The 22,242-nt window shown below is 37.4% G+C and overlaps 1 protein-coding gene across 1 annotated transcript in view; it reads left to right on the forward strand.

Annotated features, from left to right (window-relative positions):
* Jam3 (junctional adhesion molecule 3) overlaps positions 1-22,242 on the forward strand; it is a 70,475-nt gene that overhangs the window by 45,277 nt on the left and 2,956 nt on the right. Inside the window, exons 2-8 of the mRNA XM_026394681.2 lie at positions 11,221-11,286; positions 11,754-11,867; positions 18,710-18,862; positions 19,312-19,514; positions 20,486-20,585; positions 21,954-22,083; positions 22,171-22,225. Of these exons, the coding sequence (XP_026250466.1) occupies positions 11,221-11,286; positions 11,754-11,867; positions 18,710-18,862; positions 19,312-19,514; positions 20,486-20,585; positions 21,954-22,083; positions 22,171-22,225 (821 nt within the window). The remainder of the gene's footprint in view (positions 1-11,220; positions 11,287-11,753; positions 11,868-18,709; positions 18,863-19,311; positions 19,515-20,485; positions 20,586-21,953; positions 22,084-22,170; positions 22,226-22,242) is intronic.

Here is a 22,242-nt window from a genome sequence, read left to right on the forward strand (position 1 = left end):
TTGATCAGGTGTAACTATTGCTGCTGTACCATTATTTGACCCATCAGTGAATATATTTGGAGCATTCATGATAGGTGTTTTTCTTATCATTTTTGGAAAAATTACAGGATGCGATGACCAAAAAGACAATAAAGGATTAGATGGTAAGTGGTTATCAAATGAAACATTAGATTTGCACATGATTATTGCCCAAGTATTTAACTCATTAGCTAACTCATCAATTTGATTCATAGTATTTGGAGTAATAATTTTATTGGGAGAAATTCCAAACACTCCCTTTGCTGCTTTTATTCCTTTGAGTATTAATTGTCCTACAGCCTCAGGATACCTAGTAAGAATAATGTTGGGAGAATAAGATAAATGTATCCATAATAATGGACCTTCTTGCCAAAATACTCCTGTAGGAATATTTTTTGTTGGTAGTACAATAAATAATAAAGGCAAACATATCAATTCTATCCAAATGCATATTTTCCATATATGTTTCAATGATTTTTAATGCCTTTCTTGCTTCAGGCGTTAACATTCGGGGTGAATTTGGATCTGATGGACCTTTTAGGATATCAAATAAAGGTCCCAACTCTCCTGTTGGTATACCTAGATAAGGCCTTATCCAATTTATGTCTCCTAATAACTTTTGAAAGTCGTTAAGTGATTTGAGTTGATCTACTCGTATTTGAATTTTTGGTGGATGGACCATGGTTGAGGATAATAGAACTCCTAAATAATTAATTGGAAAATTTAATTGTACTTTATCTATTTCTATCTCTAGATTATAATTTTTTAATAAGTTTGTAAGTGTGGCATAACATTTTAGCAATGTGTTTTTAGCTTTGTGTGCTAATAATACATCATCCATATAGTGAAATATTTGTAGTTCAGGATTTTGATTTCTAAGTGGCTGGATTACTTTGTTAACATATATTTGACAGATAGTTTGGCTGTTAGCCATCCCTTGAGGGAGTAGTTTTCTCAGACCACTCAAGGAGCCAAAATAGTCCCCCAATGAGCAGCTCCGTGGTCTGAAAGGGCAGGGAAACAGCCCAATGAGCATCAGCGCAGAAGAGCCAATCAGCTAGATGTTGCTGGGGCCGCTGTGAGCCAATCATCAGCTGGCAGTCTGAAAGTTTGCTGGGGCCCCTTCGGCTGTGGCTCTCAACAGCCTGGCATGCGCGGGACGCTGGGTTCGATCCTCAGCACCAAATAAAAAAAATAAAGATGTTGTGTCTACTGAAAAATAAATAGTAAAAAATTCTCTCTCTCTCTCTCTCTCTCTTTCTCTTAAAAAAAAAAAAAAGAAAAATACATTTCGCAAATTTAATGAATGATCTGAATCTACAAGTCCAAGAAACCCAATGGACTCTGAGTAGGATAACCCAAAGAGATCCCCACTAAGATACATAAACTTCCCAAAGCCAAAGAAGAAGAAATCTTTAGAGTAATGAGGAAGAAGTGATTCAACAGATAAAAGGGATCCTCAAGAAAGACTGTAAGCTGATTTTTCATCAGAAACCTTGGAGGCCAGAAGGGACTGGTATGATGTATTTAAAGTGCTGATGAAAAAAAATTCTGTATTAGCCATAACAGTTTTTTGAAAATGAAACAGAAATTAAGATATTGCCAAACAAAAGCTGTAGAAATTCATTATCACTAGAACTTTAGAAGAAATATGAAAAGTAGTTCCTTAGGTTGAAATGACTGTGCAATTTTTTTTAAAAAAATATTTTTTAGTTTTAGGTGGCCACGATATCTTTATTTTATTTTTATGTGGTGCTGAGAATCAAACCCAGTGCCTCATGCATGCTAGGTGAGTCCGCTACCACTTGAGCCACATCCCCAGCCCCATGACTGTGCACTTTAAAAGACAAATGCATAATAAATGATTATAATACTATATTGTTTGACACACAGTGTGTAAAGATTTAATTTATGACATCAATAACATAAAGGGGGAGATAGAGTTGAATTTTTGTATGCAAGTGAAGTTACTTTGGTATCAGTTCAAATTGTTTTAATCCTCATGATAACCAGAAAAAAAAACCCCTATAGATTAAAGAAATGAGACACTAAAGGAAATTAGAAGTGAATCACTATAAAATACACCCAAACACAAAAGAAGACAGTGATAGAAGAAATGAGAAAAATGAAAAGCTATATGGCCTACAGAAACAAATATGGAAATGGCAGAATTAAATCTTATTTGTGATTACGTTAAATGGGCTAAACACCATGAACAAGTGATATTTATTCCTGAAATTCAAGGATGGTTTAACATGTAATTAATTAAAGTATTGCATTATAGAAATCAAAGAGGAAAACATGATCATCTTAATGCAGAAGAAGCTTCACTTTCATGATTAAAAAAAGAACTCAGTAAAGTAGGAATAGAAAGAACTTCCTAAACTTGATAAAGGCCATATAGGGGGAAAAAAAATCACAACTAACATCATACTCAATAGTAAAAGACTGAGCTGGGCATGATAGCACACTACTGTAATCCCAGCACCTTGGGAGACTTGAGGCAGGAGGATTGTGAATTCAAAGCCAGCCTTAGTAACTTAGCAAGGCCATAAGCAATTTAGTAAAACCCTGTCTTAAAATGAAAAGGACTGGGGATATAGTTTAGTGTCCAAGTGCTCCTGGTTTTAAACTCTGGTATCAAAAAAAAAAAAAAAAAGTGAAATACTGAAAGCTTTTCCCTTTAAGATCAGAAATAAGACAAAACATGATTATGTTCATCACTTCTGTGTTGTCATCTTTCTGTTGCTGTGACAAAATACCTGATAAAATCAACTTAAAGAGGGGGAACAATTATTTTGGCTTATAGTTTCAGTCCTTGGTTGGATGGCTTCATTGCTATTGGCCTGGAGTGAGACAGAGGATCCTGGCAGAGAGAGTATGGTGGAGTAGAGCTGCTTACCTTACTTCAGCTGGGAAGCAGGATGGGAGTGTGGGGGAGAGGCAGATAAGAGCCCAGAGAGAAGATATAGTAAAAAAACTAAGATACCTGAAGATATCTAAGATATCTGCCATCAAAGATACTCCCTTCAACGAGGGTTGAACCTCCTGTGGTTTCCACCACCTCCAAGTAGTTTTCATTCAGCTGTGATCCATCAGTGAACTAATCCACTGCTAAGGCCAGAGCCCTTGTGATCCAAGGGCTGCATAGGAGACCAAGCCCTCAACACATAAACTTTGGGAGATTCTAGATACAAACTATAAAAACTTTACCAGAATGAAGAAAATTTCTAGCTAGAGCAGTTGGTAAGAAAACAGATATCTAGGTTTAAAAGGAAAGAGGTATAATTATCTCTATTTGCAGATGACATGATCTTATATGTAGAAAATCCTAAAAATCACACACACACACACACACATATAAATAAACAAATTCAACAAAGATGCATTATACAGAGCAAACACATAGAAGTTATGGTTTCCATTCTGGCATGTGAGGAGCTTGGAGTCCTTACTCCATCCTCATAAGGAAAAGGATCAACCTAAGGATCATCATCTCTTAGATCATTAAGGGAACTGAAATCACACATCAGACCATTGCCCCAAATGGAGAGAAAGACAGGCAGACACACAGAATGTTAATATCTACTAGAACAGAAACCCAGGAGCAGAAACATCCATGGGAATCAGTACCAATAGCAGGAACTAGGTACTAGGAAGACCTGAACTAAAAATAAACTGCTGGAGGCTTAGTGTGAACAAGTTAAAAACTCCAGGGAACCTAGTTTTAGGAGGTTCCTGATACTTTTGAGTGTTACCTCCAGGAACCCTATCAGGTTCTCTTAGTGAAAATTGGAGGACAATCCCTTTCAGATGGAGGGAAAATGTATTGTTTTGAAATACATCTAGAGCATTCTGTTCTTAACAAGGTCTGCCCACAAGAGAGACTCTTTGCAGACTCTAACCAATTGGGGAATATTATCAGTCCAGTTGACTAGAAAGAAGGGAAATACCTAAGTCCAGCTCACTCTGACCATCTTGTCCAACCTAAGCCCTGAGGGGACAGGAAAACACTTGTGAAAATCACAGCCCAAGGGCACAGGTCACTAAAAGATGAAAGACCTAATTATGGGATTATAGGCTGTCTCCCCTGCCCCCACATTACCACTACATCTTTAAACACCTATATACCACAGTTTCTTTTACTCAGTACATCATGTTTGGCTTTCAACAAAATTCACAAAGTTACTAAAGGGCAAAAAACAATCTGAAAAGTCAGAACTCTGATGTAGCAAAGATGTGGGAATATCAGATCCTTGTCTGATTTAATACAAATATTATTAATATGCCAAGGGTTCTACTGCAAAAAGTAGACAACATGCAAGAACAGATGAACAATGCAGATAGAGAGATGAAAAAGATAAGAAAAAATAAAGAAGAGATGCTAGAGATTAAATATCTGCAATAGAAATGAAAAATGCCCTTGATGAAATTTTGTCATCTGAACACAACTCTGGCAAGGATCTCTAAGCTTGAAGATCCCTCAAACCACAAAGAACCTTAAAAAAAAAAAAAAAAGGGAACAGAATATCTAAGAACCATGGGACAACTACAAAAAGTGTAACGTGTAATGGTAATAACATTAAGAAAAGAAAGAAATGTTTGAAGCAATCATGATTGAGGATTTCCCAAAATTAGTGTCAGAACTAAAGGATGGGTCCAAGAGTCTTGGTGAACAACATCAATCAGGATAAATGCTGAAAAGTCAAAATCTATGCAATTATATTCAATCTGCAGAAATAAAAAGTTTTTGAAAGCAGAGAAAGGGGGAAAGTTCCTTTCTTATGGGAGAGGAAGTATATAAATTACACCAGACTTTAGAAACCATTCAGATAAGAAGAGAATGGAGCATTTCCAACTTTGACCATTACCTAAAAGCTTTTCTGAATGTTATGTATTTCGCTTTTTGTATGAATATGAGTTTTCTTTTTTCTGGGATAAATACTCAAGAATATTATCGCTGGGTCTTATGGTAGTTGCATGCCCCGTTTATTTTAATTTATTTTTATTATTTTATATCTTCTTTTTAGTTAAACATGAAAGTACAATGTATTTTGACATATCATGGAGTATAACTTCCCATTTTTGTAGTTGTATATGATGTGTAGTTATACTAGTTGTGTATTCCTATATGAACATAGGAAAGTCATGTCTGATTCATTCTATGATCTTTTTCATTCTCATCTCCCCTCCCTTCCCCTTACTCCACACTGTCCAAGCTGGTGACAACTGTCCCCGCCCCGCTATTGTGAGTCAGCATCCATATATCAGAGAGAACATTTAGCATGCTGTTTGTTTTTGTTTTTGTTTTAAGAAACTGACAAATAGCAATGGATATAGCATAGTGAATCCTGATTATAATGTAACAATAAAAAAATTTTAAAAAGGAAACTGACAGGACTGGGATTGTGGCTCAGTAATAGAGTGCTTGCCTATCATAGGTAAGGCCCTGGTCGATGCTCAGCTCTACATAAAAATAAATAAATAAATAAATAAATAAATAAAGGTATTTAAAAAGAAAAAAAAATAACTGATAAATGATTTTCCAGAGCACATGTGCCAACAGTTAATTGCAAGAAGGTCTTCTAGGTTTTTTTTTTTTTTTTTTTTTTTTTTTAAGTTTAGAAGGGTCTACTGGACATTTCTGTACTATCTTTGCATTGCAACTTCCTATTAATCTATAATTTATAATTATTTCAACATTAAAATTTTAAACACTTTTATTTCTAAATGACAGTGAATATCAAATCACTTTGGTATTTGGATTCTAGTGAATAAATGAAAAAATAAAGTAATGCTGATATTTACAGTTTTCTAGAAGTGATATGCTTTGCAGTTAACTAAACTTACGTAAAAAAATTAGATGCCAACCTAAGTAAATGGAAGAGTCTATAGTCCTTTTGAATTTTTTTAGGTGGATACCTAAGTTAAAAGAAATTAACTGTCTTAATTGTGTTTATGGTCAGCACATAATGAAAATTCTTTTGTGACCATGGATAATTTTGAGGTGACCTATGAACTTCTGACATTTTAATTCAGCATTAATGTTTTGAAGTTTCGCTTTGGGGGTCCTTAATGAACATCAGCATCTTGTAGTCTGCTGTTCTATCCAGCTAAAAGGTAGTGAAAAGAGAAAATAGCTGAGTCTGCATGATCAAAAGACTTTCTTTTTACCAAAAGTGGTTGTGTTCTTATCTTCATAAGACATTTACAGTTGATTGTGAGAGATGGTGTTCCACCCCTTTTCTTCACTCTGTATTCTATGTTTAATCTGTGTGAGTGATCTAGTTTTTGTCTTTGCCATTATCTGGTGTTATCACTATTTTTTAAAAGATGTTTTAATTCTGGTAAAATATTCATACAAATTTCCTTTTATTTTTTTTTTTTTATTTTTGTGGTGCTATGGATAGAATCCAGGGTCCTCACACACACTAAAAGCAAGTGGTCCACCACATCCCCATTCCCAAATTTGCCCTTAAAGTGTACATTTCTAAGGCATTAAGTAGAATCATAATAATATATGACCACTACTGTTTGTTTCTAGAAGTTCTTCATCTTTTTATCATCCTAAACACAAACTGTACACCTAAAGTAATACATTACTTCTTTTGCTCATCTTCTGGTACCCTCTAGCCTACTGTCTATAGATTGCCTATTTTAGTTATCTCATGTAAGTGAAATCATAAGTTTGTCTTTTTGTGCCTGACATTTTATTTTATATAGTGTCTTTAAGGTTTATCCACATTGTAACATGTGCCAATTTCTTTTTATTTCCTTTTTTCTACTTTTTAAGGCTGAAAACACTATTGAATGTATATTCTGTATTTTATTTATCCATTTGTTGATGGTCATTTTTTTTCCCTTTCAGCTACTGTGAACAATGCTGCTGTGAACATTGTATGATATATATCAGTTTGAGTCCTGCTCAGTTCTTTTGCCTGTATGCATAAGGGTGGTACTTTAGCTAAATCATGTAATAATTCTATGATTAACTTTTTGAGGAATTGTCAGACTTCTCCACAGTGGCAGTATTGTTCCCATCAGCAGTGCACAAAGGTTCTGTTCATATCCTCACCAACACTTGTTATTTTCCTTTTTAATATTTAAAAAAATAGTTCCTCAATGAATGTGAGGTAGTGTCTCATTGTGGTTTTGGCTTTATTTTCCTGAAGGTTAATGATGTTCAGCATCTTTTCACGTACTTACTGGCCACTTATATACTTTGAAGGAATGTCCTTTGCATATTTTTGAGTCTGCTTGTTTTTTTGTGGGTGGATTGTGGGAGGATTTTTTATATATCCCTTTATATTTATGCTTTGCAGTACTTTCACTCTAAGTTGTCTTTACCCTTTGTTGATGGTTCCCTTTAAGCATAATTCTTAACATTTTGAATGAAGTCCAGAATACCTATTTTTCTTTTGTTGCTTGTGCTTTTGGTGTCATATCCAAGAAATCATTGTCAAATCCAGTGTGAACATTTTCCTGTTTTCTTGTAAGAGTTTCATAGTTATAGCTATTATGTTTATATTTTTGGTCCATTTTGAGTTAATTTTTATATATGAAATATAACAAAAGAGCCCACCTTCACTATTTTTCATATGTATATCCATTTTTTCCCATCATCATTTTGTTAAAAAGATGTTCCTTCTCCACTGCATGATGTTGACATCCTTGTTGTAAATTATTTGAAAATCATGTGAAGGTTTATTTCTGGGATTTTTGTTCTATTTCATTGTTCAGTGTATCTACTTTTATACTTTTTCCACACTGTTTTGATGTCTGTAGCTTTATAGTAAGTTTACATTCAGACATTGACGATAACCATAAAGATGAATAAATATGGTGACTGTTTTTTAAAAAACTGAAGTGTAAGCTCTGAGAACAAAGAGTTTTATATTTTGTTTATATCATCCCTAATGTCTAGACCAGTCTCTATCATATAATACTTACTAAATAGAAATTGCTCAGTAAATGGATCTTCCCATTTGTCATATGGGATAATTATATTTAAAATTCATATGGGATATTATATGATGGAATCCTCCTATCAGCTTAGAATCTGATGGACAGGACAAGACTAGACATGAAAATAATAGGAACAAGATTTGATAGGTTAGCAAGTTTTTTTTTTTTTCTTTCTTAAAAAAACCCTTTCTTAGTTCTAAATATTGTCATCTCGGTGTGAGTATTCTGATAGCATGGGATTTGGGGGATGCACATCTAAACTTCAGCAACTACTACTTCAAACTGGCCCACAGACTCACTTCTTAACTGGGTATGTCAAGATCTTATTCCTAGTATTTTCCACATGAGTTAACTTACGTTGTCTGCAAGTGCAAAGTTCATCGCTTGAAATCCTCATAGCACAATTTTTTTAAATGTTATTATTACTAAATTTAAAAGTGGAATTCTAGGCTATTGGAGATAGACAGACTTAGGAGTTTTAGAATACTTATAAATTTAAGAATTGTTTAGGAATAATGTGAGAATTCTGAGAAAGAATTCTCAGCTTGAACCTTATCAGATCTTGGGCCCAGTTGTTACAGTTAATCCCTTGCCTTGAAGCAGTTCTCTATTCTTGAATCTTCTTGGGACTTATTCTTTCCTAGGATTGGCACAAAAAGCTGCCTGTGAAACTTAGCTGGTATAGAAGGACAGGAGAGAAATTACGCCAAGCCTCCAATATGAAATGCAGAACATTCACTTTTGTTCCAGTTTTTATATAGCACCTTCCTTTTCCTCAGTGTAGAGGAATAAAAGAGATGATTATCTCCACTATTTGAGGCTATTACTTTAGTTTCTTTTAGGTTGTGTCACAGTAGAGTGAGGAGTTGAAGCTTCAAACCTCAGTTTCTTGTATCTGATGAAAGAGAATGTAAAGTCAGACATGAAAAGCCAAGCAAGAAAAATTTTGTTGTAAGTGAAAGTGATACTCAAAGTATGATTTGGGGAGGGGGGCAAGGCATAGAGAGGGGTCTGAGCAGAGAATTACAAAGAAAACAATATTACTTCCAAATTTTTTATTGTTTGATGTTTACCAGGAGAACTAGGACCCACCTTCTGTACTCATTACCAATTACTTGTTTCACTCCTCCTTTTTGTTGGGAAGGGGAGGTTTTGACCCTAGTTGATCTTCTCCAGAACTATCAAGGAGACCATCACACACAGGGGCTTCATCTTCAAGTCATTTAATGTTAATATGAGTGTTGGGAGTCAACTTCATCTTAAAATGCTTTACTAAAGAAATTTCCCTTCTGAAATACATTGAGAAACCTGTAACTAATAGTACAAAGATCCCAGTAGACTCTGTCAGGATTTAGCACCATTGATCTTTCCTTCTGGACATTTTTCTTGATTGGTTCCCTTTGTTTTCACCCAGGTTAGTATACCTGTTGTATTTCTACAAGTTACTTGATTGTTCACTAAAGTCAATTCAAAGAAACCCTGGGACCCTGCTGCAATGTTGTTGGCTCGTGTCCCATTGCTTAGAACTGTTATCTAACAGTTTTAAGAAACAAATTGGTTTAGTTTTCCTTAGATATTTATTGTGGAGATATATATCTGATGGCCTTCCATGAAAATTGATACTGTGCTGACTCTAGCTATTGTAGTGCCTACTTATCCTCTTGTCCACCAGACGTTGCCATTTCTAATATTTCTACCATTTTGATGAATCTACTTACCTCTCCTAGTAATCTGCGTCTACTCTATTTCTCTTCTGGCCATGGCTCTCCAATTTATTTTGTCCTCTTGGCTTGTTACTTATTAGAGAAAGGATATAACTGGGCTATGCAGTTGCTATCTAGTTGGGCAGTGCTCTTATGAGTCACCTCTTAGGCCTCTGTGACAGTCTTTGGGTTGGATGCTTATCCCTGGTCAAAGTTACTTGAAATCAGAATTTTGGTGTCATCTAAATCATAGTGATCATACTGAAAGAACTGTTGTCACTTTCCTTATAAGGAGCCTTGTCAGATACTTAGGGCATTTATATTATTCACCCATTAATAGGCTCCTGGGAGCTTTCAGACTAAAGGGGAAGTAGAAAGTGCTGCACATGTATTGGGTATATTTTTGATCTTCAGAAGGAGTTATCCAAAACAAAATATCTTTAGTTGCCCTGGCCATATAGCCCTTTGTAGAAGTAGTGCTTTAGAAACTAGTAGCAACTCAGGTATATTATACTTCTGTTTTCCATTTCTTTGCTTAAATGAGAAAGAAAGGATCAAAATGTATAACTGGACATGAATGCATGTAGCTGGACCATTAAATAAAATATAGAAAGGAAAAAATGGATTGTTGTGGCCAGCAGCCTACTAATGTACAGGGAATTGGAAGGCAGCTCAGAGTAGCAAGTCTCTATTCACATTTTCTTTCCAGCATAGTTACGAACATAACCAGAGGTCTCAGTAAGAGTTTTCTCTAGTAAGACCTTTTTTGGGGTTGCCACATTTCTTAGAGGCCAAATAGCTGAAGGATGATATTTTTTTTAGGTGTTGATATGCCTACTTGATCATCTCTCTAAAGTTAGTTGAGAAAATTTGAAACCAGGCAAGTAGCGTATCTTGATTTCATTACTAGTATAAACAGCTTCATGAAATCACAGTACTGTTATCTTTTTCATTTCCACAAAGACTGATGCAAACTTATTCATGGACTGGAAACACTAGATTAGATGAAAATACTGTGATGTGGACTCTGAGCTGGTTGAGAACTCTCTCTAGGGTGGTGATGATTAACCCTCTTTAGGGTTGATGTCATCCTGAAGGGGTGGGTTAATCCAGACCAAGAGTTTGGACTGTGTGATGTAGCACCAACAGCACTTTTGCTGGCCTTGAAGCCTAGAGGAAAGGGGAGAGGCTGGGAGGAGTGGCAAGAGAAGGCCCCTACAGATCTGATGAAGATTGAGACTCTAAGTAAGAAGGAAATGATTAGAGAAAGGTTTAGAGCTTTTTGAGGGCTTTTTACTGGGACTAAGAAGGAGAGTGCATTTGTAGAACTCATTTCTTGGTTCCTTTCGGAGAAGTTCAGGCTGAAAGGAAAGTAGTCAACTTGCTAAGAGACTTTGTTTTGAAATATATTTTCCATCCCTTATGGTTAGGGACTGTAGCTTACATAGAAGGTTAAATCCTGATCTCAGTCCAAGGGTTTTTCTGAAGTTTAGAGATGCCCTGTTTCTGATTTGATTTTTCTTTTTCCTTTCAGGCTTCCTGATAGGGGCTGTGAATCTCAAATCCAGCAACCGAAACCCAGTAGTGCAGGAATTTGAAAGTAAGTACACAGAGACACTCTGAGGAGAATGGGTACCCTCTAGTGGACACTTGGTAGTCTTGCAGTCAACTTCGGGACACATCTATATTGCGCAGGGCAGCTACTTAGTGTGCCTGTGGAGAGAAAGCAGCACATTAGCAGGCCTGCAGTACATGCTGTGCAGGTTTTACATTGGATAACATTCCTTTCTTGCCTGCTCTGTGCTCACTCAACAAAGAAGCTTCTTATATAAATCAGGGTTAGGGAAGGTGTACTCTCTAAGATCCTTACTAATGTCTTAGTTGTTTTTCTGGCAAAATCTTATCTTTTTGCAAAGTCTTTTGGGACTTTGAAGGTATTGGCTGGGTTTATAATCTGTATAAAAGGGCTTTTAAACTAGAGATGGCTTACAGGGTCTGGTTATACTTGTGATCTCAGAAGTGTTCCACATTCACTGAGTGTTCATTTTTTTTCCCTGTGTTTATTAGGTGTAGAATTGTCTTGTATCATTACGGATTCACAGACAAATGACCCTAGGATTGAATGGAAGAAAATCCAAGATGACCAAACCACATACGTGTTTTTTGACAACAAAATTCAAGGTATGGTCTTAAAGTACTTTTGCCTGTTGACCTCTCCTTTGTCCACAGGCCTGGGCATGCACTTATGGCCAGCAGGATTGATAACCTGCATGTGTAGCCAGGACTGTTTTCATTTTTAAAATTTATTATGGAAAATTTCAAACATGCCAAAGTATTGAGAATAGTGTACAAACCTCCCTGCATCTGCCACTCAGCTTTAACAAATATCAATTCATTAGTTAGGACTTTATGCACAACACATCTTTTTGAGGAATCACAGTGAAAGTTTTCTCTCCTCTGCTGTCTTCTTGTCATGACCTGTGACAGGAGTGATATAAGGAGTGTATCGGACTCAGGTGTTTGTGGAGCTACCCATCATGTCCCAGGCTTGGTGCTAGGGCAGAGACAGCACTGGGCAAGCACAGGGTGTCATGGTATGACACAATGTGGGAGGAGCATGGTGGTCAAGGAGGTGGCACCTGGGCAGTGTGGGTTGGGGAGAGTGGGCAATTAACCAGGCAAGGGGAAGTATAAACAAATCAGGGCAGGAAAGAATGCTTCTATGTGAAGACATAGAAGCAGAGAGCTTGACTGATAGGAGTACAGTTTTCTACCACAGCTGGGGCTTGGGCAGGGAGAGGAGGAGGAGATGAGGAGATGAGGCCAGTACACTGATTGCCATGTTAGCCCACCAGAAATTCTGAGGGGAAGTTCAGTGGTCATATTTATGCTTTAGAAGATTGAAATTTTGCAAGGAAGAGGTTGGGGATAAGGAAAACTTGGAACAGAGTGCAAGTGTCATGTCAAAATTATAGTACCTGGAGGAAGCTAATGGTGGCCTGAACTGAAGCTAATGGTATCTGTAGTAGAGATTCAAGAGAGGAACCACTAGGACATCGCTGTGGGAGTTTGGCAGAAGGCCAGGGAGCAGCGCCATGGAGTAGAAGGACATCACCTTTTTTTTCTGACAGAGAAGGAATTATCAGAAGGTCAGTACAGGTAGAGTCAGATTTTTCAGAGAAGCTGAGGGTTGAGAAAGATTTGTGGAAATAAACTGTAGTCATTTTGGTTTGTGTTCTAAATATCATCAGAAGTCGTAGGCTCTTAAAAATAGTATTGTTTTGCTCACTCACATGGGACTTTCCCTCACCCCCCTATATTTAAAGAGAATGGAATATTACTCTGGGGGTAGGGAGCTGTTTTCTTTGGCACTTAAGCTGCCCTGCTGAACTGTACATACAATTTAGATCATCAGAGAAACCAAGTGAGAAGCTCTTTAAAGGATTTTCTCTTCTGGGAATTAAACATCTTACTTTTAGCCCTAGGGATGGGGAATGCAAAGAAGAGAATTCACCAAGCAGGACACGAGGGCTAGAGGAAGACTTGAGTCTACTTTGTCTCTTCTTGTGTCTTGAGGCAGGACAGTGTCAAAACCACTCTGCTGCGTCTCACCCTTTGATAGTGAACAGTTCGGTGGTTTGCTAGTATATTCACATAGTTATGCAGCCATCATCCCTATCAAATTCCAGAATATCTTCATCATCCCTGAAAGAAATCTCATCACTATAGCAGTCAGCCCCCAACTCCATCTCCCAGCAAAGCCCTTCGTCAGCTTTCTGTCTCATATCAATGTAATCTTACCTTATGTCTGGCTTCTTTCATTTAGTGTATTTCCATGATTCACTCATAGTATAGCATATGTTAGTACCACATTCCTTTTTATGGCTGAATCATTCCATTGTAAGTTTACCACATTATTTTATCCATTAATCAGTTGATGTACTTTTGAGTATTACCAGTAATACTGTTATGCACATTCAAATGCAGGTTTTTGATTTCTGAGGTTTTCATTTCTGAGGGATGAATGACAAGTACAATCATAGGGTCATATGGCAGTTGGATGTTTAATAATTTTTAGAAACTGACAAATTGTTTTTCAAAGCCTCTTTATCATTTGAAATTCCCATCAGTAATGTGCTTCCCATATCTTTACCAACACTTGTTATTATCTGCTTGTTTGTTCCTAGAAGTCTTAGAGGGTATGAAGTGCCTTGTGGTTGTGATCTCCGTTTTCTTGATGATAAATTAATCTTTCCATGTGCCATTTGTATATTCTCTTTGGAGAAATGTCTATTCATAACTCATGTTCATTTTTAATTTGGTTATTTGTCTATTTGTTGTTGAGTTGCAAATTGTGTGATACTGGTCCTTTGTGAGATACATGATTTGCAGGTAACTCTTTTCTGTTGTGTGGATTATCTTTTCACCTGTTTGTGTCCTTTGAAACATAAATTTTTAACTTTAATGAAGTCCAGAATAACCGTTTTTAACTTTTGTGATTTCAAGTTATGCAAGCCCAGAATCACTGACTGAACCATATCCCCAGCCCTCTTTTTTTTTTTTTTTTTTAAAGGCAGGGTCTCCTGAATTGCTAAGGCTGGCCTCAAACTTGTGATCCTCTTGCCTTAGCTTCCTGAGTGATGGGATTAGAAGTGTGTGACACTGCACCCGCTAGTATAACTTTTTTTTTTTTTTTAATGTGCTTGTGTTTTTAATGTCATGCTGAAGAGGAAAATATACCTTATAGCTTTGGTCTTTGTAAGAGTGTTACTTATTACTGGTCTCTTTAAGATTGTTGTTTAAATCCTTGTTTAAATTGTAATATTTCTGTGCTAGGTTTGAAGCTCTTAAGAGTGTAAGCTTGCAATTATCTTGACAAACTGCTGCCTGAGATAAAAAGCCACTTTCCTATATTACTTGCAGATGTCTTCTGCTTTTGTTCTGCTTTGATAAACTGCTTATTGCAAGAATTCCAAGTTATGGTCTTGGTCACATGGGCCAAAAGTTCAAACCTACCATTGTTGTATTGGTTAAGAAATGATGTAAAATTTCCTATAAAATCCCTGTGTACCCTCACCGTGGGTCCCAGAATTTCAGAGCACTAGCTCATCTAGGTCTGCCAATGAAAATAAACTTGAGTTCTCCAACTCTCTGAGTGATGGTTGGTCTTTTGTTGAATTCTATTTCTACAACAATGTCTAAGAAACCATTGCTAAATCCAAGATCATGAAGATTTATGCCTTCTTTTTCTTCCCTAAGAGCTTTAAAGTATTAACTCTAATGTTAGATCTTTCTTGTAAGTGAGGTTGAGGTTCAGCTTCTTTCTTTTCCATGTGGATATCCAGCTACCACAGCATCATTTGGGTAAAGTCATTGTTTTTTTGTTTTTTGTTTTAATCTTTTATTGATTTTATTTTTTTAAATACACGACAGCAGTGGAATGCATTATAATTCTTATTACACATATAGACCACAACTTTTCATATCTCTGTTTGTATATGAAGTATGTTGACACCCAATTTAAGTCTTCATACATGTACTTTGTATAATGATGTCCATCACATTCCACCATCTTTGCTAATCCCCTGCCCGCTCCCTTTCCCTCCCACTCCTTTTCTCTATCTAGAATTCATCTAATTCTCCCATGCTCTCCCTCCCTACCCTACTATGAGTCAATCTCTTTATATCAGAGAAAACGTTGGGCTTTTTTTTTTTGATTGGCTAACTTCACTTAGTATTATCTTCTCCAATGACATCCATTTACCTGCAAATGCCATGATTTTGTTCTTTTTAAATGCTGAATAAAATTCCATTGTGTATATATGCCACATTTTTTTTAAAGAGAGAGTGAGAGAGGAGAGAGAGAGAGAGAGAGAGAGAGAATTTTTTTTAATATTTATTTTTTAGTTCTCGGCGGACACAACATCTTTGTTAGTATGTGGTGCTGAGGATCGAACCCGGGCCACACGCATACCAGGCGAGCGCGCTACCGCTTGAGCCACATCCCCAGCCCTATGCCACATTTTTTAATCCATTCATCCACTGAAGGACATCTGGGTTGGCTGTACAGTTTAGCTATTGTGAATTGTGCTGCCATAAACATTGATGTGGCTGTGTCCCTGTAGTATGCTGTTTTTAAGTATAGTCCAAGGAGAAGAATAGCTGGGTCAAATGGTGGTTCCATTTCCAGATTTCCAAGGAATCCCCATACTGCTTTCCAAATTGGTTGCACCAATTTGCAGTCCCACCAGCAATGTGTTGTTCCTTTCTCCCCACATTCTCACCATCACTTGTTGTTTGTCTTCATAATAGCTGCCATTCTGACTGGAGTGAGATGATATATTAGAGTAGTCTTGATTTGCATTTTTGTGATTGCTAGAGAAGATGAGCATTTTTTCACGTATTTGTTGATTGATTGTATATCCTCTTCTGAGAAGTGTCTGTTCAGGTCACTGTTTTTTCAGTGTTTAGCTTTTTGATTTCTTTATATACCCTAGATATTAGTGCTCTATCTGATGTGTGAGGGGTAAAAATTTGCTCCCAGGATGTAGGCTCCCTATTCACCTCACAGATTGTTTCTTCTGCCAAGAAGAAACTTTTTAGTTTGATTCCATTCCATTTATTGATTCTTGGTTTTAATTCTTGTGCTATGGGAGTCTTATTAAGGAAGTTAGGGCCTAATCCTGCCTGATGAAGATTAGGGCCTACTTTTTTTTTTTTCTATTAGACGCAGAGTCTCTGGTTTAATTCCTAGGTCCTTGATCCACTTTGAGTTGAGTTTTGTGCATGGTGAGAGATACGATTTAATTTCATTTTGTTGCATATGGATTTCTAGTTTTCCCAGCATCATGTGTTGAAGATGCTATCTTTTCTCCAGTGCATGTTTTTGGCACCTTTGTCTAATATAAGATAATTGTAATTTTGTGGGTTAGTCTCATCCCTCTATTTTGTACCATTGGTCTACCAGCCTATTTTGGTGCCAATACCATGCTGTTTTTGTTACTATTGTTCTGTAGTATAGTTTAAGGTCTGGTATAGTGATATCACCTGGTTCACTCTTCCTGTTTAGGATTGCTTTAGCTATTCTGGGTCTCTTTATTTTTCCACATGAATTTCATGATTGCTTTTTCTATTTCTATGAGGAATGCCATTGGGATTTTTATTGGAATTGCATTAAATCTGTATTGTGCTTTTGGTAGTATGGTCATTTTGATAATATTAATTCAGCCTATCCAAGAACAAGGTAGATTTTTCCATCTTCTAAAGTCTTCTTTTATTTCTCTCTTTAGGGTTCTGTAGTTTTCATTGTATGGATCTTTCACCTCTTTTGTTAAGTTGATTCCCAAGTATCTTATTTTTTTTTTTTTTTTGAGGATATTGTAAACGGGTTAGTTTTCCTCATTTCCTTCTCAGAGGATTTGTCCCTGATATACAGAAATGCCTTTGATTTATGAGTGTTGATTTTATATCCTGCTACTTTGCTGAATCTTTAAATCTGAAGCTTAATTTTGCTGGATACGAGATTCTTGGTTGGCACCCATTATCTTTCAGAACTTGAAATATGTTATTCCAGGATCTTCTAGCTTTCAGGGTCTATATGTAATCTGATTCCTTTCTCTGTGGCTTTTAAAATTCCCTCCTTGTTCTGTATGCTGGGCATTTTCATTATAATGGGTCTTGGTGTGGATCTGTTGTGATTTTGCACATTTGGCGTCCTGTAGGTTTCTTAGATTTGGATTTCCGTTTCATTCTTCATGTCTGGGAAAGTTTTCTGATATTATTTCATTGAACAGATTGCTTATTCCTTTGGTTTGGACCTCCATGCCTTCCTCTATCCCAGTAACTCTTAAATTTGGTCATTTTATGCTATCCTGTATTTTTTGGATGTTCTGCTCATGGTTTCTTACAATTTTTGCTGCTGTCTACATTGTTTTCAAGATGATATATTTTATATTCATTGTCTGCTGTCCTGTCTTCTAAGTGATCTACTTTTTTGGTGATGCACTTGTTTGAGTTTTTAATTTGGTTTATTATTTCTTTCATTTCAAGGATTTCTGTTTGTTTTTTTTTTTGTATAACCTCTATCTCCAGCTGTTGAGGTGATCTTTTGCTTCTTGGATTTGTTAATGTAGCTCATTGTCAAAGTGATCTTTCACTGCCTGTATTTGTTCTGTAATGTCTTCTTTGAGATCCCAAAACATTTTAATCATGCATATCCTGAAATCTTTCTCTATAATTTTTTTTCTGCTGTAGCTGTCAATTCTTTTAATGATGTGTTGTCTTGAATTGTTTGTGGTACTTTCTGAAAGGAAAGTGACCACAACACTCTGAGCAACCAAAAGATCTTTATTGCAGCAGTGGACCATATTGTCTCCAAGACACCCTCCCTTATCACTAAAACTAGGTAATAACCTCACCCACCCTGGTGGCCAAAAATTCAGGATTCTCAAAAACTTGATGGGGGCTATTCAAAGGATAATGAACCCATTACAAGATCAGGAAATGTAAACAAAAATGAGGGGGCTCAGTTTCCTTAAAAACTGCAACCCTGAGCACCACACCTTTCTGTTGGAGGTGGTGGTTCATGCAGTTCCTTTGCTGTCAGTCAAAAGTCAGGAGGTGGAGTTGGGTAGGACTCTGGAAACTTACCTGGAATTCCAATAAAAATGGATGGCAGAATGGGTATGCTATCCCTCTCTGTGAGAGGACCCTCTCCCCCTTGAGTGTGTGCCCCTTTTCCTCTTTTGTCTTGTAATAAACTCATGCCTGTTACTCTTAGTAATATGTTTCAAGTTCTTCTGACCTGACCCAAGAATCAGTGTTCGAAAGGGGTGGGGGGTTTCTATGCTACCTCAACTTAATGGAAGGTCTCTGCCCTGTGACAATCACAGGATTCACTTCTGTTTTATGGGAATAGAAACAAACCTGTCTGCAGCCTGGCATCAATTCCTGGCCCTAGTGACCACCTTAGAGTAACAGAAATAAGATAGACCTGCTTTTTAAAAATTTTTTTAAATATATAGGGGACCTGGCAGGTCGTGCAGAACTATTGGGGAAAACTTCCCTGAAGATCTGGAATGTGACACGGACAGACTCGGCCCTCTATCGCTGTGAGGTTGTTGCTCGGAATGACCGCAAAGAAATTGATGAAATTGCCATTGAATTAATTGTGCAAGGTAAGAGTTCATGTGAAGGTAAAGTGTTCATCTTCAGGGCTCATGAGTGTGTAGCTATAAAGTAAGTCATCAGTTCCTATTTCCATTTCTGGGGATATCACATGACTTGGGGGAGGAGAGCTTGGGAGTCTGAGACTGCCTAAGTTTAGGGGGAAGGTAAGAAGGAAGTGCAGCTGCCCCGATTCTCATCAACTGTAGGAAATGCTTTAGCATACTTTATCTCCTCCACAGCATCCTCTTGAAGATGGAAGGAATTAAAAATGCATGTGTGATTGGACTTGGGGTGGCATGAACTCTGAGGGTAGGATAGTCTCCAGACGTGATGACTGGGATTGCAGTGGTGCAGGAGCTTCTTGGCTGGCTTCCTTGTATTTGGAGCTGATTTAGGAAAATGTTGGATGTTACCATGTTGCTGAGATCATAAATACCGACCCATGTTTTTCCTGCAGTGAAGCCAGTAACCCCTATCTGCAGAGTGCCAAAGGCTGTCCCTGTAGGCAAGGCAGCAACGCTGCAGTGCCAGGAGAGCGAGGGCTATCCCCGGCCTTACTACAACTGGTATCGCAATGATGTGCCGCTGCCAACGGATTCCAGAGCCAATCCCAGATTTCGAAATTCCTCTTTTCTCTTAAACTCTGAGACAGGCACTCTGGTAAGAATCTTCTAAGAGGTGAGGATGGAGATATCTTTGTTGGGGGCAATGGATTCTTTTTGTGGAAAGAATAGTTATTAGGAGAGACAGTAAAACTATTTTGTATGACAGGAACTAAGATTCCAGGATTATTGAGATTCTACAAGAAAAATAACCCTTCATTTATAAACAAGTCCTAAGAGGGTAAAATAAGGAAGGGAAACCTGTAGATATAAAAGGGACCAAGGAAGTGATATTAGCCAAGTGTTATAGGTGGACATTATTTGAGTCCTGATTTGGACTGTACAAATCATTAGTAGATAATCAAGAAAATTTGATTACTGACTGGATATTTGATGATAATAAGCAATTGCTGATTGCTTTAGGCACGATACTGGCATTGTGATTATGGTTTTAGAAGTCTTTATTTTCTAGAGACGCATATTGAAATATTTATGGATAAAACATGTCTGGAATTTGATTCAAAATAACCCAGTGCTGGTGGTGGTGGGAAGTATATGAGGGAAGGAAACAAGATTGGTTATCAGCAAGTCACCCCAGACTTTGACAGCAAGATGGGGTTGGTTTGTGGAATACTCAACTATACATGGTAAATAGGTAGGTCTTAATAGGATCCTTAGTATTTGTTTTGACAAAGTGTTGCCTAAGGAGCAGTCCTGGTCAGAGTCCCTTCACCAAATAACAGCAAAGCACACGCAGCCTCATGTTTTAGATGTTGCTGGCTTTGGCACCTCTGGATACTAAGGGGAGCTCATCGTTGGGGAACTCTTAGGCCAGAGTGTTAGGAAAGCATGTGAGGGAGGAAGCCAGACAATGCCTGGGATGCCACAGGAAAACCAGAAGCAAATTAGCAGATTCTGACTACATTCTGGACTCAGTAGGACCTTGGCAGCTTTACCTTCCTCACTCCTATCCCTTAGAGGGTTACCCTTATGATTGGTCTCAGTATTTACCTTCATTTCTTGAAACAGGTTTTCAGCGCTGTTCATAAGGAGGACTCTGGGCAGTATTATTGCATTGCTTCCAATGATGCAGGCTCAGCCAAGTGTGAGGAACAAGAGATGGAAGTCTGTGAGTTACTTTTTGGAAAGATTTTATTTAAAGACTGGGAAGTGAATAGAATATTTAAAATTGAATATTAGATGGTCAGTTTAGACAGTGTTCTGCCATAGGTCACCTTTCTTTTGGAGCTGACGGGATTCACCAAGATCCCTGGGGGAAGTTTAAGGAACGATGAGAAAATGCTATATCTAGATAAGTAGGTCTCTAAAAGAGACCTTCTGAGGTCTCCTGATGCTGGAAACATGACCAGTCATGTAACTTTCACAGAGTGTAATTAACGCCCTTTCTCTGGTAATTGATAGAATCATCAAAATACAAGGTGGTATAAGGCTTTTGGAAAATTTTCCAGTTACAAATTATTTTTGCAGGAAACTGATTGACAGTTTTTTTTTTTTTTTTTTTTTTTGTCCAACTAATTTTACCCTGCTCTGTGATAATGCCTTCTCTAGGGTACTGGTTATAAGGGGAGGTTGTTGGAAGGAAGAGGGAGTGGATGGGGTATATCTGAACCACTTGGGGAATTTTATGACCTTTTCCCTCTTCTCTGTTTGCAACAATTGCAGAGTAGGGTTTCAAAAATTGCTTGATGATAAGAACCATTTGGACCACTGTTTAACAGAAAGATAGAAGAGCCTTCCCTAGTTATATGCTAGAAATTTGTGTGTATAATAAACAAGCATTCCAGTGATTCTTGTCTATCAAATTTGGGAAATTGCTCTAGGGCTAAGAATCCTGAGTTGATAGTTTCCTGCACATTTTTACATGCACTGTTATTTGCATAAAGGAAGCAGCCACTGTTGTTCTCAAATTACAGGTGACCAAAGTGCCTTTGCTCAGTATAGAAATGAGAAAAAGGAATGCAGGGGTTATCTTCTAAGGGGGCTTAAAAATAGGAGGCCTGCTAATGGAGTGAAAGGGCAAGTTTTCACTTAGTACTTTTTTCTTTTAAGGCTTCAAATTAATTTTCTTCCCTTAAAATAGTCTATAACAAATAAGGGTTCTGGAAATTAGGATTCTTTCCCTCTCCTTACATTCCCTGGCTCCTAATTCTAGACTTAATATAACCATTTCTTGCATTAATAGTATTCTCAGGCATTTAGCCAGAGGATTTTAAAAGATGAGCCCCTCTTAATTCAGTCTTCATTGTGACTGCATTTGAACCATTACAGTCTCAGTACTTTATACATGGTATCAGGGGTTGTGGTGTCCTGTGTGTTCTAGTCTAGAAAGATTTTAAATGTTCTCAAAATACTCTCCTGGCTAGGGTAGACATGAGAGGGCAGAAGGGTAAGTGAAGCAGTGAGTCACAGGTAGGTCAAGGTTTTTTAAGAACAGATAGTGTGTATCATCCCTCCATACAAACCTCCTTTTCTACAGATGACCTGAACATTGCTGGAATTATTGGGGGTGTTCTGGTTGTTCTTGCTGTCTTGGCCCTCATAACGTTGGGCATCTGTTGTGCATATAGACGCGGCTACTTCATCAACAATAAGCAAGATGGAGAAAGGTGAGCCTGCCTTACATGAGAAAAGCAAAGTGTAGCCTGGCATTAATATGATAAACACACCACTGAACTGCCCTCTTCTGTTCACAGTTACAAGAGCCCAGGGAAGCCTGATGGAGTTAACTATATCAGGACAGATGAGGAGGTAAGGAGGAAAGAGAT

This window comes from Urocitellus parryii, chromosome 4 (assembly GCF_045843805.1).
Source record: "Urocitellus parryii isolate mUroPar1 chromosome 4, mUroPar1.hap1, whole genome shotgun sequence".
NCBI classification, from domain to species: Eukaryota; Metazoa; Chordata; class Mammalia; order Rodentia; family Sciuridae; genus Urocitellus; species Urocitellus parryii.